Source organism: Pleurodeles waltl, chromosome 6 (assembly GCF_031143425.1).
Source record: "Pleurodeles waltl isolate 20211129_DDA chromosome 6, aPleWal1.hap1.20221129, whole genome shotgun sequence".
Classification (NCBI taxonomy): Eukaryota; Metazoa; Chordata; class Amphibia; order Caudata; family Salamandridae; genus Pleurodeles; species Pleurodeles waltl.
In genome coordinates this window covers 652699765-652716534 of record NC_090445.1, presented here as the reverse complement: position 1 = coordinate 652716534, position 16770 = coordinate 652699765, and the positions used below count along the sequence as shown (strand labels likewise).

The window sequence follows — 16770 nt, the reverse complement described above, 5'->3', positions numbered from 1 at the left end:
AAATACTGACCTTCTAAAAGTGGCATTTCTAAAATAGTGATATTAAATCCAACTTCACCAGTCAGCAGGATTTTATATCACCATTCTGCCCATACTAAATATGACCTTCCTACTCCTTTCAGACCAGCAGCTACCACTCAAACAATGTATGAGGGCTGTGAGGCCTCCTCCCTTCATGTTAGCCTATGAAGGGAGGAGGCCTCACATCAGTGTAAAAACGAATTTAGGCGCTTTCCACTACCAGGACATGTAAACTACACAGGTACCTGTCCTGCCTTTTGCCTTCACAGCACCCTGCCCTATGGGTTACCAGGGCATTCCTTAGGGGTGTCTTATATGTAGAAAAAGGGGAGTTTTAGGCTTGGCAAGTACTGTTAAATGCCAAGTCGAATTGGCAGTGAAACTGCACACACAGGCCTTGCAATGGCAGGCCCGAGACAAGGTTAAGAGGCTACTTAAGTGGGTGGCACAATCAGTGCTGCAGGCCCACTAGTAGCATTTAATCTACAGACCCTGGGCACATATAGTGCACTCTACTAGGGACTTATAAGTAAACTAAATAGTCCAATTGGGTGTGATCCAATGTTACCATGTTTAAAGGAAGAGAGCATATGCACTTTAGCACTGGTTAGCAGTGGTAAAATGTGCAGAGTCAACTAAGTAGGCCAGTCTTAACTTACCACAGAACAAAAACAAAAAATGTTATGGCAGGCTCCTATTGCCTTCTTGCGATGCACATTACCTCTAGACCCCGGAACTCCAATGACAGTCCTAGGGCTGAGCTTGGGATGGTTACATAGGAGAATGTAATAGCTTTTTGCCCCGTTAAATGCTGGGTGTGAATTTGGACACTTGTATATCGTAAAGCCTTGCAGGACATTCGGCCATCGAAGCTGAGCTGAAAATGACACAAGTCTTTTACCACTACAGGCACAGTACTACAGTTTTGGATTGGTAAAATACCAACCATCCAAGCCAGTCTGGAATAAATAAAAGCAAACCCTAACACATATATTTTTCTCAAATTATAGTTCATCAAAGAGTTACAGCTTTGTCCAGAAACAAGAGAGCACCCAGTATAAATCTGGACAATACCCTTTCAGGCTTAGAGTGCCAAATAAATTATATAAAACAGGAAGCAAGGTACATTGGGTAGTTCGCAAGTTTAGGAAGAGAGAGGCTCCTTTATACTCAATATCCTACAACACCGGAACACCGGTGAATCTCTGAATCTGCCCACCTCAAATGCCTGTTCATCCAGCAGAGTTTTAAACATTGGATTAGCATAGTGGCATCCAGGTTGAGCTAGAAAGGGGCAAAGACTTTTGACATTATCACAGCAAAGCTTTTAGGCATAGGATTAGCACAGTGCCATCCAAGCCAAGCTGAAAATGATGTAAACCTTTTACAACTAGAGACACAGTATTACAGCTTTTGATTGGTTAAATACCGTTCAAATCCAACATGGAATGAATAAAAGCAACCCCTGAAGCATATGTGCAAAGAGGCTCCTTTTTACTGAACACCCTACAACAACAGTGACCTTCTGAATCTGCTCACCTCTGTTTTTTCTAGTAGGGTTTTAAGCAGATGATTATCACAGTGCTGACCCCGCCAAGCTAAATAGATATATAGTCTGAATATGTTATTTCTTGGTTTCGTCCATCTTTTTATGTTCTTTAAACTGGGGATTATGGAAAATAGACAGGATTGATGTTGCTTGTGTGTGTGGTTGCTTATACAACAGTTGATATGCCATTGCTCTTGCAACCAAATGTTCAGGTCCAGTATGATGCTTGATAAGGGCTTTTTGTACGGAATCTGCATCGGCCATCATAACCATCTGAAATATGAAACCAAAGGTAATTAACTTTTTTTCTTTGTAATCCAACTCATTCACTGTTAGAAATGGGGTCTTTGGTTGGCAGTCAGGTTACCCCCTGTCGAAGCAAGGACCCTCACTCTAGTCAGGGTAAAAGAGAATCACCCTCAGCTAACCCCTTCTTACCCCCTTGGTAGCTTGGCACAAGCAGTAGGCTTAACTTTAGAGTGCTAGGTGTAAAGTTTTTGTACCAACACACACAGTAACTTAATGAAAACACTACAAAATGACACAACACAGGTTTAGAAAAATAGAAAATATTTAGGGTCCCAGGACCTGGATGGGCACCACTTGGCAGAGTAGGAGTCTCTCCAGAGACTCCAAGTGCTTGCAGAGATAAGTGTTTGCTATCCCTGAGACTTCAAATAACAGGGGGCAAGCTCTAAATCAAAGCCCTTGGAGATCTTCACAAGAAGGAAGGCAACACAAAGTCCAGTCTTTGTCCTCTAGGCACAGACAAAAGCAGCAACTGAAGGATAGCTCTACAAAGCACAGTCACAGGCAGGGCAGCTCTTTTTCCTCGGCTCTTCAGCTCTTCTCCAGGCAGAGGTTCTTCTTGGTTTTCAGGAGTGTTCTAAAGTCTGTGGTTTTGGGTGCCCTTCTGATACCCATTTACTCCTTTGAAGTAGGCCTACTTCAAAGCAAGGTCTTTCTTAATTGTGAAATTGCCAGGCCCCAGACACTACCAAGGAGTTGGAGACTGCATTGTGTGAGGGCAGGCACAGCCCCTTCAGGTTTGAGTGACCACTGCTCCCCTCCCTCCTAGCACAGACGGCTCATCAGGAAATGCAGACTACACCCCAGCTCCCTTTGTGTCACTGTCTAGTGTGAGGTGCAACCAGCCCAACTGTCAATCTGACCCAGACAGGGAATCCACAAACAGGTAGAGTCAGATAAATGGTATAAGCAAGAAAATGCTCACTTTCTTAACGTGGCACTTTCAAACACTCAATCTTAAAATCAACTTTACTAAAAGATGTATTTTTAAATCGTGAGCTCAGAGACCCCAAACTCCACATGTCTATCCGCTCCCAAGAGGAATCTTCACTTCAATCAGATTTAAAGGTAGCCCCCATGTTAACCTATGAGAGGGACAGGCCTTGCAACAGTGAAAAACGAATTTAGCAATATTTCACTGTCAGGACATATAAAACCCACTACTATATGTCCTACCTTAACCATACACTGCACCCTGCCCTTGGGGCTACCTAAGGCCTACCTTAGGAGTGCCTTATATGTAAGAAAAGGGAAGGTTTAGGCCTGGCAAGTGGGTACATTTGCCAAGTCGAAATTACAGTTAAAACTGCACACACAGACACTGCAGTGGCAGGTCTGAGACATGATTACAGGGCTACTAATGTGGGTGGCAAAATCAGTGCTGCATGCCCACTAGTAGCATTTGATTTACAGGCCCTGGGCACCTCTAGTGCACTGTACTAGGGACTTACTAAGTAAATCAAATATGCCAATCATGGATAAACCAATCAACTTTACAATTTACACAGAGAGCATATGCACTTTAGCACTGGTTAGCAGTGGTAAAGTGCTCAGATTTCAAACGCCAACAGCAACAGGTCAGGAAAAATAGGAGGCAGAACGCAAAAAGATTGGGGATGACCCTGCAAAAGGGCAAAAGTCCAACATTCACCAATAAAATAGAAAATGATTTCGACTTGTAAGCTTGACGACCACTCCAAAATTCAAATTTTGTTATCTTAAAATTACATCTTTAAAATATTACTTTGTAATCATAGAAATCTTTTTCTAGTTTTATTGAGATTATTGAAGTAACCAAGCTGAGTTTCTATGCAATATAAATGACTGTAGTAAGGATGAACCCATGCATACTAGTGTCTGGTGAGAGCAGGTTAATTTCAGAATCTCGGTGAGCATGTTTTTCCTGCAATTACTGTTTTTTGTGAGTGTTGAAAGAGCTAGAGGAACCTATATGGCAGTGATTCCGAACCTGTTGACTCCGAGGACCCCGACTGAATCATTACTGGAAGCCGGGGACCCCCAAGCAATTTGTACATTTTCAATTTCAAACATTAAAACAGTAATTCGCACAAAATACACAAACAAGTACACATCAAACAAATACTTTAATTACTAAAGATATAAATATTTTATATTGAAAAAATATGCAAAAATTGACAAATTTTAATGGAAAGGTTGTTGCTGCATTTCAGCAACTGACTTTTTAATGTTTGATTTTATTTAGGAAAGTTGAATCCTCAGGTCAGGTTCTACATTTCCCAAGTGATTTCTCTTTTGATTTTTTAGGTACATAAGATCTGAAAAACCTTTTTCACATAAATATGTGGTGTTGAAAGGAAGTAGAAACATAAGGGCCTCTCTCATCTCCATATACTATCTTCCATATGTATTTCATTTGTTTTATAGCCAGTACCTTTGTAGGGTGTCAGAGCTCTTTACAGGGACTACAAGGTGGACTCACATGTCCATCCATCCACACTGGTAGGCATTTTCTAAGAGTGCTTGGTCTGGAGAAGTAAAACTCATGATTCAAAACATAACACAGCATTTAGTGTTGACTTTAATCATGAAAATGTATTTCTATGCAAACAAACCTTCTTTTAGCAGCATAAGGGAAATGAAAGACTGGAAGAAAAATATAACTTTTGTGCCATGGGGTTTGCATTCAGCTCTTTAATGCAATTTATAGCTCACTGTGCTAGATTAAGATGGTAATTTATGAGCTGCTCAGTAATAAAAAAAATTCTGTAACAAAAGCAATAACCCACTGTTCCATATACATATAATACTGTTATGTTCATGCTACACATTTTTCACAGCAGGCATATTAACCATCTGCGCTACCTTAGATGGCTCAAAACTGTTACTAGATAAAATATAAAAACACACACTTTTCTGTCAGAGGCCCCAGCTAGAGAAGGGTCTTCCTGCAGGCCCAGGCCTGCAGATCTCCTGGGCATGTGTCACGGACCCCTGGGGTGCTGTGGACCCCAGGTTGGGAATCGCTGCTAATTGGGATTGCACCACTAGACCAGTGGTATCAGCACAGCAGATGTGTGCTTCCACTACTCTTTAACCACAATTTCTAGAGGAATATATAATAAAATGGGCAAGGCAGGTATCATTTATATAAAGCTTGTTTAGAGGTCTGTTGTTTTCAAGAATAAGTGCAGCACACAAATTGGAATGCCAAAGTGAAATATACAGTACCATGTCGAAACTGTCCAGAGGGAGGATTTTGGAGTGATGGTCATTTAGAAGCTTAAAATAGGCACAGATCCAGGGAGTTGAAGGTTACTATATAGCCACAAGCCTGGAATCTACCACAGAGTAACATCTTTGATAATACCTTGACTCTCTGTCAAGGCTAGGTATGGCTATAATAGGTTGCCTGAGCTCACAGAATGTAGTGAGGTTGCTTGTGCAGACCTGGAACTGCCTGCTTGATATGCACCAACGTATCTGGGAGTGCTGTCTGTGGGGTCTGGTTGCCTTTAGTCACCATGCAACTTACAAAAGCAAGGGTCAGAAGCAGGGACGGCTTTGGGGGGGGGGTGACTAGTGCAGGTGCACATGGCGCTGAGCTTAGGGGGCGCTGTGTTTTGTGTCAAGCATGATTTCAGGCAACAATTAAAATGTCAAGATGACTCTGGTGCCTAATGATCCTGCTGCTGAGAGATCGTAGTTTTGTCTAGTGGCAGTTTTGACTCATTATAAAGTAGAACAGAGAGTTAATGTGCCTTCTGCAAAGGAAGTGTACCATGGAGATCTCCGAAATTTATTTTGTGATGTTAACTGAGTATGTTACTGCTTTTGCCACTGAGATTCTTTTGCTACTTGCATTTCATAAATTGCAGTCCTTATATAGCACAGTGAGCTATGTATTGTCATCAAAGAGCTGCATGAAAGCTGCACCGTAGAGGTTAGAATATTATGTTTTTCCCCAGCCTTTCATTATCCTAATGTTGCTCAAAAGTTTCATTTGGGTAGAAATACATTCTTATTACTACAGACAGCCCAAACCACTGTGGTAAATCTGAATCCTGAGTTTTTGCTTCTTCAATCCAAACATTCTTAAATATACTGGCTACTAACATTAATGGCATTTGATTCCTGCGACATTTAATACTCATTGTCTTATGTAAAATGTTCTACTGAGTGATTTACACATATCTGATTTATTGTCTCTGTATAATGTGTGTGTATGTTATGCAAAGTGCTTTGACACCCTGCACTGGTATGAGTAGCTCTATATAATAAATGAAATGCATGTGAGAGAAGGAGTATGAAGAGGTGAGGGGCACTGTTGAAAGGGTAGGAGTGTGGAAATCCCTGGAGGAGGTGATCATTAAAGGGAAGCCAAAAAATATTTTCGTACCGGGCGCCACCAGCACTAAAGCCGGACCTGGTCAGAAAGATCCCTTCATGACAATGGAAGAGGACTAGAGAAACAATCTGAGACTTGGAATAGAGCTGGGACTTGAAATGAACACCGCATGTGTTGGCACCGCTTGGCTTGGCACCATATGAGACAGAGACCAGCTCGAAATGCAAATTACTGCTGTGACATAGTCCTATCTAGATAAGATTCAATTCAAGAAATCTGATCACTGTTTCTTGGCTGCAAAATTAAGACTTGTAGTTTCAGGAAAAAAGGGTACTTGGTGTAAGTATGTAGAATATACATTAGATGAAGATGTAAAAAAAATACTGCTGTGGTCGGATGTGAGATGATATATTCCCCTAAACTCAGTCTGAAACGTACCCTTCTGACTTTTAGAGGATGTGGCCAGTTGAAGCCTCATCCGATTTTTAATTTTCCAGCTCGGTCCACGTTGTTTGCATTTTCTATATCAAGAAGACTGTTTCTTCGGTGCTGCATTTGGAAGAGAACTTGTAATAAACTAATTATTTCAATCTGATGGATGACTTTAATATAGTGAGTTATGTTGTACGACGGTTTCATTAAATATATTTCACCACAGCTGACTCCGTCACAGCTAAGACCTTGTCAGATGAAAGCAATACTATATAATTAGCAATATGGACACCAAGCTAACATTGGTGGGTGGGAGGACAGCTTTTCAGTAATGGTTATTGATGTCCCAGAAAGCATTCTGCTTCAGGTTTATATATAGGATAAGGTAAACAGACAGATAAAAGGCTTGGGAGGGGAAAGGATAGAAAATTAAACTGAGACATTAGTTGCCAGATAACTTTCTTGTATGGGTCCCAATTTCTCCACACATTTTGAAACAAGAATTAACCAAAGTACTGATTATTTGCCGTTTAATAAATTAGATAACATATTGACATCGAATAGGGTACATCTTATCTCACATTGATTTAATGAGGGTTACCTTTGACGCTATATGCCAGCATACCCATCCCAGCATATCCATCCAGTCGTCTTTTCAACTTTCCCGAAAAGAACTGATTTAACAAGAAGAGCACATACCTACTAGATTGAAGTCGTGTCACCTTTCGTGCTTCTTTATTCTAAGGATACCAGTTCCATTGCTGTAACAAGTTAAGGGAAACAGTGTGATAAATCACACAGTAGGTACAAATGGGTACATGTATTCCGGGGAATAGTGTGTGGCATTTTTATGTGTAATATTGTGCTGTATTGGTGATAATTCGTGTTATTCTTGTAACTAGTCAAATGTGGTAAGACCATCCATCCTAGTTAGGTTTCCTATTTCAGAAATGCCAATGGGATCCCATTGTTTGAAGCTTTTCAGGGGACCCACCTCAGTCTGTAATGCACCTAGTCGCAATGGGGTCTCTTTTGAAATTTTCGCCTGCCATCCTGTTGATGCCCTGAAATCTTCCCCCACACTGATGACTGCCACTGTCGCTGCCATGAAGTGTAGATTCACCCCCTACAACTGCAGATGCAGCAAACATACACTTTACCCCATATTCTGTGTCTGCATATCCCAGTTGATGGTTTTCTGCAAATCTTGCTAACTTCTCAAAATGCAACCATTGTTAAATTAAGGTTCCGGTCAAGAAATGCCTCCTGCTCAAGAGATGTTTCGCTATCCAAGTATTGAAATCCATCTGTCCTCATTTTAATTCTTCTTGCTAATGTCACATCCCAAGTGTGTATAGTTAGCATCGAGGATTTTGACTCGCAAATTCTATATCGAAAAAATCCTCCATATCTAGTGAAGTTCTTCTTCCAGCTAGAAATATTTAGTTACACCTTTAATGCATATAGTCGGATTTCATCTGCATAAAGAGAGATTTTGTCTTAAGTGATGGAGCCCCCGTCAAGAGGTCACTGCAGCTTGCTTCACCCATTACCCCTGCTAGAGCTGCAATGGCAGTGGCAACACATCTACTAAACATCACACTCCACCAAATATGACAATTCAGACTATTCCACACCCCTAAACCTATAAGAATGGCTTGGGTAACAGGTATTCATAATTTTTAATGTATACTCAGTTAATATGCAACTGTTGTTGTGATTAGCCAGATAGTGCCACCATGTGGCAGACTGTCATACGTGCTGGTGTTGACCTTTAAGTGCTGATGCTGAGAACCGGAAACCACTGGCTCAAATTAAGCACTGCCTTATTCCCAAGGAAGCTCTAATCCAGCATGCCAACAGCTGAGTTGCCACATTGAATATAAATGTGGACACTGAGCATCCTTCCTCATACTCCTGCTTAGTTCACTTGTCTCTGACATCATCCCTTTCACTTGGACTGCAGTTGTGGGTTGTGTATATAATACTTTTGCCCAAGCCTGAATTTCCAACCAAATTCCTATTTCTTTCAGAACTCTGAACACGGTGTTCTAGTAGTCTAGGACGTTGAATGCCTTCTTGGCATCAAGGGGGAGGATTCCCAGTGGGTCCTCTAACTCTTTGGCTTGCTGCAGCCAGCCATGCAGCCTCCATATGTTCAGCCTTGTTGACCTGCGAGGTGTAAAGCCTGATGGATCAGGGTGAATCAAACACCCCAGGGAGTCTATTTGCAAGCACATTTACTACGGTTTTGGTTTCACTGATCACTAACTGGAAAGATCAGTAGGAAGAGCACCTTAGTGCTAGTTTCCTTGCTTTAGGTACAACTACTACAATGGTGTGCTGTAGTTCAAGCACAAGCGCCCATCCTCGCTTGCCTCTTTGGACACCACCAGTACTGGCTGCCAGCGGCTAAGAGTTTAAACTGTTTACCTTGTCTCATGGAAAGCCTTTGGAGCCCAACATTTTCTTGCCCTGCAACTGTGCATTCACCTTTGCAAGTTATTTCAAGTGTATCTTTTTCTCAAAGGTCCATGCTCAACTTCACCATCAGCCGTGAGATATCTACTTTAGCAAGGAGTTCAAATGGCTCTGATTCCATCCTGTTTAGTCTGGCCTGGAGTAGGTCTCAGTAGTAATCCATAAATGCATGAGTTCTCCCTCTATGCCAGGTGCTGGACATTGTTTGGTTTTCTTCAACCTGGCCTTGGCATGGCTAAGGTTTGGAGGCAGCCCTCCTGAAGCCACTTTTTCCTCTACATGATATTGGAATGCGAAGGAGCTCAAAGGTTGCTGGAAGGAATCCTAAAAGTGGGGAAAAGCATAGGGAAAAACTCCCTGTTCTAGGCAGATAGAGATTGGACTAGGTACACTGACGAAGGTAGTCGGGAAGGTATTTCAGGATGGACTGAAGAAAACAGAAAAATACAGTACAGGATTTCCAGCACAGCACTGAAACTGTTGAGTATTGGACTTTCTGTGCAATTCAAGCAAAAGCAGTTCCAAAGCTCTTTATATAGAACTAGAACTAGAAACAGGAATTTGTCAATATAAATTACTTAGACCTTGGATTGGAAACTAAAGGAACGTTTCACAACTTTCTGGAAGGAAGGTTAAATGTAAGCACTAGAAGTTTGTGTAATGGGTATAAGAATGCTTTTGCTCACATTATAAATCTCCTTTGACCACTTAAATACTTCTTACTACAAGTAGTCGACCAGCTTATTTAATAGAACTCCAGCTCTTGAGCAGCTCTGGAGCGACTGGGGCACAACACAACCTGGACAAGGGAGCAATCCTAGAGTAGCACAAGAATACTTCCAAGGAATCTAGCCTGGAGGAAGGACTGACAGCGGTTGCCCTCAGTGTTCTCTCCGAATGCCACAGCACTACATAAATGGAGATCGTCTTCCCCTTTTCATAGATCTCCTCATGCCACTTGCTCCCTTCTTGTCTTGCTGGTAGCTCCCAAGCCTTGTCTCCTAAGGTAGACCCCAGCAGGCACTAATATATGGCACGCTAGCCTATCCCCTTAACGTATCCTTTTGTCCGGGCCTCGTCAAGCATTCTGATTTTTGCATATGTCGACACATTACACATATTTTCCCTCTCCAAAAGCTTCTCGTCTGTGTCGTTCTTAAAACCTGTCTTTAAAATCTGCAAACGAAATAGAACAAATGTAATGCCTTCTGTGAAACAACACAGTCACAGTACTAGTGATCTTCAATCCACAAGCACTCTCAGATAAATTTAAAGTTGACTTAATGGGAATGGGGTGCAGAATAATACTAACATGATGGTGCACTTCATTTTGTGTTCTATTCTAAACACTCTATGTAAACAAAATGCAAACCAGTCGTGAAATACTTCCCAGCTAATAGAATTAGAATTACTGAAGTTGTGGAAATGGCTTCTTTCACGCCGACCAGACATGATGGCAGTGACCTGATGCTGGTGCACTCTTCGAGCAGTCAGACAGTTGCAGAGTGTATTGTTCTAATCTATGATTCAAAGTGCTTCTCACTTAAACCGCATTAACCCTAAGGCGGCATGTCAAAGGTGAAATGGTGAGTCCAGTGACCAAGAGGTTTTGTGCACAAACCACGTAGCCGAGCCACTAGACAATAACTTGTTTGCTGTCCTTCACAATATGATCCTTGCTGTTTACCCTGCACCTTGTTGGCTTGCCTCAATACAATACCTGCCAGTGCTTAATTTGTAAATAAAAAGGTGCTGGTGCTCAAAGCCCTCCTCTTAAACACGCAGCTGCTGCAATTAAATGTGTGAACACGGAATACTGAGGCGGTGCAATCCTGAAGCCATCTCGGGCCTCTTCAATCCATACAAAGCCACTCCCTGCCCCTTCAGCTCACTCTTGCAGCTTTCTTCTTTCTCCCTTTGTGACGCTTTTTCGTTTTTCTGTTCATCCGTCTTTCCGATATGTGTCTTTTGCTCGCAGCAAATGCTTGAGGCAGAAGAATAATCTCTGGCCCTCAAAAATAAGTGCCGGTGCTCAGCACCGTAAACAACAAGCACAAATTAAGCACTGATACCTCCCCGAGAGTCTGCATCCGTCTGCTCTTCTCAGTTGCACCTTTTGCAATAACGTGCAGCCTCTACACTGGATGACATCACCCTGCTCTAGAGTGCCTAGCCCCTTTGCTAGACCACACTCCCTGTACTACCATGCACCTCCTCAACTCACATCACATTCCCTGGAGCAGGCAGCACATTCTGTACTATCCTGCACTCCTTATATCAGGCAGCAGCCCATTGCACTAGGCCACGCACACATTGCACTAGACTGCATCACCTATCAGATGCGCCTCCCCCTACACTTGACCTCAACCCGTAAAGTAAGACAGAATACCTTCATTCAGCCACACCAATAACAACAAGGCACATGCCATAACATATGCCCCAAGTTACACATTGTGATTATGATTAGTGTGCCAGATGGTACCATTTATTGACCTTCCCATGGATATTTCAGCACACTTTATGCATGCTAAAGCGACCATTTGTTATTTCTGTTTTCCTCCATGCTTAGCTTTTTTTCGATTATTATTATAATAGACCTTGAACTCTTGAACACTCTCTTTTGTTCCCGGTAAATGATTATTATAATTGGTAATGTGGCTGGGATTGTTGAATTTCTATATATTGTCACTCTTTTTTTATCTCCCTAATAATGGTACTCTACGCTACGTCTACCACAACGACATTTTGCATTCCAAAACTATTGGAAACCTTATCTAATTCATGCAGCTTACTTAGACATATCCCAGTGAAAAGTGGATCCTCTAGCCGCATATTAAATATACATCTGATTAACTTGGGCACATACACGCACACTGTCCTGTATTAAGAAATAACAGAGAAGCCTGTAATTTACAGTGTGGTCGACTATGGAAAGCTAAGGTGACAGGCTGCTGAAGTGAAAAAACTGAATGAAACTTGAGACTTGGCCAACAACAGCGTTTGAAATATCTCCCTAGCCAAATGTGAAACCAGAGGTTTTAAATGTATATTATCGGACAACGGAAGAGGCCTTCTAACTGGAAGTGTAGGTTTCCCATAGGCAATGGAATGCCTCCTCTCCTCAGCAGTGACTCTGTTGCTTCTGTCAACAACCTAAGCATGTCCCCCCTACACCAAACGTTTGCAATTTGGTACTATTTCTGGCAGGTTTGTAGATAAAATTCTTGGATTAGACAGTTATAGTCATATAAAGTATTCAATTTCAGACTCAATTTGATATTGAATTAAAATGGAGATGAGAACTGTTCAACTAACACAAAATGTATGTCAATGGGCTACTTTTTCAGCTAGTGGAACCTTTACCGGCAGCCCCTCTATTTAAGTGAACCAGGTGCAGGTCTCACATTGCCCACCTAGTTAGTAAGTGTGTCATATTCATTAGTTTCTCCTTCATTGTATTAGTCAATATACGTTGGTTCTGCTGCAGAATAAGAACTTGAAACTTTACTGTTGTTCAGGAGATTCCTACTCAAAGGACCTACCACTAGGAGTAGTCAATCCGCATCCCTTCAGCAATATGGTTAGAAGGCCTGCTAACTGATGTGAGTAAGCCTCGGGACAGAGGGCCCAACTATAAAGGAAGTACCTTTACATTTAAATTCACGACTAGAATGTGGTCAATATGTTTTTACTTTTCTCAGAACTTAGTTTACGTTTAGCGTTTTTCAGGTGCAAAGAGAACTCATACAGCATCCTTGCGAAAGGGTGCAACATCCCAATGGAACAGAACTAGGACACCTGCATAATGCCGACTAACATGCTAATAAATAACCAGTTCCTTCCACTCAAGTGCCAGATAAAATAGGATGTTGAACAGCAATTACCACCTCTATCTCCAAGTATTGTTTGAAACACAGACTGTTTCTGTTATTTCACAAACGGAAACAAAATAGCGTTTTGAAGTAATTGTTTTTATTTTTTTTCCTTTCAGCCCAGTGATTTAAGGAAGCATCGACGGAAAGTGTTGGTAAGTCCACATCGTTTCTTTAGAATGGACAGTGCATGTGCCTGTCTTTACTACTCTCCAGGCATCTGGCCAGGCGTCTTCCTCATTTGAATGCGTGCCTTTAAGTGTAGGTTAAAATGTGGTCTATGCTGCTGTACACTTCTGTTCACCTTTCATTCGTAGTACTAGACCACACATTAGAAGAATGCATGACCGGTATATAAAGACGCTAGGCTGCGTAGATTACATGATATGGCACATTGCTTTGCTTATTATTCAGCTGCCATCCCCCCGTTTTCTCATGATCTCCTCTGCTTGTAGTCACCAGTGTCGCGGGAAGAAAGCCGTGAAGATAAGGCCACCATACACTGTGAGACATCACCTCCTCCCTCACCCAGAACTCTGAGGCTGGAGAAATTCGGAATTCAATCCATCATCCAAGAAGATGGGAGAAGGTACTTATCGGCTCATATAGGAGCTGTTATTTACCACTTATGTTCCCCAGTATGTGTTTTTTGAAAATATTATTTTAGCAAACATTTCTGTAGAGGTATTTTTGGGTTGAGAAGATAATACAATGTTGTTTTTTTAGGCTCTCATAGAGAGGCTTTAATGTGAACAACCAGATCAAAATCGGATATTCACTGCTGTGACTTAACGGTGGGAAACAAAAGTTGTTTCCTAATGTTGTCATGTCACTAAAGGAAGCAGTTGCTTCCCTTACCTATCCTGTGTCTGTGGAAACCCACGCACGACGGCGGAATAGCAGCTGACAGGCTCACCCAGCTTCTTCTGCCTCTTCGGGATTTCCATAGACGACAGGGAGATGGGAGAATGTGGGTGGCACTCTGCATGTGCCAAGTACTACATTCCCCTGCCAGTGTAGGTCTCTGGAGACCAACGCTGACATGGGAAAGCAAATTGTGCTTAACAGCGCCTCTGTGCTGGCTACTGTCAATGCATATGAGAGCAGAGAGTTTGGCTTAGGCAGAAAAGTGGAGGAAAGACAGAGAGCGTGGTGGGGCTGGAGGACCAGGGGCGGCTGTTCCCTCAAAAAGTGATGGGGTGAGCAAAGTATCCCACTACTTCCCAAAAAACAAATACAACACCCTTTCCCTTCAAAAGCCCTTAATAAAACACTCCCTCCCACCAAAATCCCCAAATAAAATACTCCCTCCAAAAGTCAATAATAAAACAATCCCTCCCTCCAAAACCCCAAAATAAAACTACTGTTTTAAATAAAATGTACTTACTCACTCCAGCACGTCCTTCTCAGTGTTCTGGAAACTGTGAACTGCAGTCTGCTCTAGAGCTCCCCTAACCAATCCAAAGGCTGCTCTCATGCTAATAACCAGCATGGAGGGGCCTGTCTGGATGCTCCTTCAGGCCCTGGAGACCTGTGCTTTCTCTCTACCTAGCTGTCTAAGATAGCTCGGGATGGAGAGCTTCAAAGTGAGAATGTCAGGCTGGCTGTCGCAAGACAGACGGCCAAACTGACATTGCACTTTGGAGCATTCAGCCAGCTACTGCCCCTGTACCACATGCTGCCAATTGGCAGCAAATGATGCAACCCGCATGCCTTTTGCCTCCGGGGCACTGCGGCATGCACATTGGGAAAAAATGAAATGGCAATTAAATATTTTCATTGCCATTTTATGTTTTTCACACGTGGCTCACAGTGGGCCGGGAGGGGCAACACTCCCCCACCCTCCTGGAGAAACTGCTGATGAAGAGGACAGGCACATCTTTTTATATTTGGGCGGGAGGAGGCTGAAGAGAGGAGGGTGTAGACTGAACACATTGTAACATAGCATTGATGGTGACAGGCCAGGTATTATGTTTTTATTCTTTCATTTGGAAGAGAAGACCTTGTGTGTGGCACCTTCATTACTCCTCTGCCACTGCGTAACAGTTGAAGGTCGAGCCAGGAGATATGACAGGGACGTACATAATTTAAATTGGCAGATGCTTCAAAAGAGATTAATAGGGATGTTTTCACAGAGTTCTATGTGACATCATAGACAACTTGAGCTTCATTGTCATTTATTTGATGTCACTCAGAACTCTTTGGTGAAGAACATCCCTCTTATTCACAGTTACCCATGTGTCATACTGTAAATGCTCGTTATCTGCTTTAAAGCAGTTCAGGAAAAACGTCTGAGCAGTAATTGCCAGGGAAAATGGGATTTTGATAAAAACAATTGTCATTGATGTTTAAATGGGTGAATGAAAAAATCTGTTGCTTTCAGTCTGCAATGTAGTTGCGGAGCTCTGTGCAATTAGTGGCAGTTTGCTTGCAGTAAAAACAATGTATTTGGCTTGATATTGCCACACTAGCTCTTCTACAGCAAGTCTCTCTTCCAGGCTAAAGGCTGTTCATAGAGGCATGCGTAGAGGCGTGCATTGGGGTGCTTGATGTAGGCTGCCAAATAATGAGGCCGCATTGCTAATAACAACAAATAATGCCACCTTCGGGGACAGCGCCGCTGCTGCATTAGCAGAGCTGATCCTTTCCCCTGGGAAGCGCCGGTTTCATTCACAATGAGGTACGCTTTTACTGTGCGCATCGAACAAGACCTTCTGTCCTTGATAATCTGAAATCCTTAATTGCTTCCATTACTGTGGCTGCCCGGGGTGGCTGCCACTGGGATATGATGGCCTAAGAATACAGAAATCTGATGCTATGGAATCTAATCACAATTCAGCGTGACACTGATAATGCAATCGCAGTACATCCCGCGACCAGATGTACAAGAAGAGCCAGTTACACCACAGCTGCACCAGGTCTTTGCACCTTCAGTCTAGGTGTGTGACATACGCCAGCATTGTTCTTTGTTCAGGATTCTCACTCATGGGGGACCACTTAGGGATTAAATAGCAACCCACTCTCCTAAAAGCTCATGAGTAGCACTACATTTGGCAAGGCGGCAGGGACTGGAATGAAATTATGAAAGCAAGTCAAGCAAAACAGAGGCACCTTTTGGCGTTGAAAGTTAGTTAAATGCAGTTAATGGAGGGGACATCATGAAACAGGCTGGCAAGGGCTACTCGGGAACAGGGGACAGCAGTTGGCGCTGGGGTTTCTAATAGGCAATCATTAGTTACATTACAAAGAACTCTTGAGAAAGAGATCAAATTGATACCCGCCCGGTTTATTTAGCCACGTGCAGCGTTCCCACTGTGGGTGGTTGCTAATGGCTTGAAGGAGAACCCTGTACATTTGTTAAAACTTCTAGGTTTTCACATTCTGCCATCAATGCATCTGGGTCGCAAGCATCTATTCAGGACTCAGGTGTAATATTCCACACAGCTTCTGGTGCCTTGTTTGAACCTGAAGGAATTCATTGCTGTTTAATTGCCCCAGATAACACAAAGGGATCCTGTTGATGATGCCAGATGTTTATGGTGGGAGGGGGGCACTAGAAAACAAGGTTTCCAAACGCACCCGTCTTTTGGTTTCATTGAACTACCATGAGGTGCTGCACGCTAAGAACCCTAACTCCTAAGCTCTTCACCTTGAAATTCTGAAGTTTCAACTAACCATACTTCTTCCCATATGGTCACTGATTGTTGCTGCCATGCATTTCCTGGTAGCGCCTTCCCCGATTGTATACTGTGCCATTAGTGTATTTCTGTGACTGTTTT

At 42.5% G+C, this 16770-nt stretch overlaps 1 protein-coding gene across 5 annotated transcripts in view; it reads left to right on the top strand.

Annotated features, from left to right (window-relative positions):
• PPFIA4 (PTPRF interacting protein alpha 4) overlaps positions 1-16770 on the top strand; it is a 3105259-nt gene that overhangs the window by 1670883 nt on the left and 1417606 nt on the right. For all 5 annotated transcript variants that reach the window (XM_069239004.1, XM_069239005.1, XM_069239003.1 and 2 more), the window contains 2 exons: positions 13111-13146; positions 13447-13580. In XM_069239004.1, coding sequence (XP_069095105.1) covers positions 13111-13146; positions 13447-13580 — 170 coding nt within the window. The remainder of the gene's footprint in view (positions 1-13110; positions 13147-13446; positions 13581-16770) is intronic.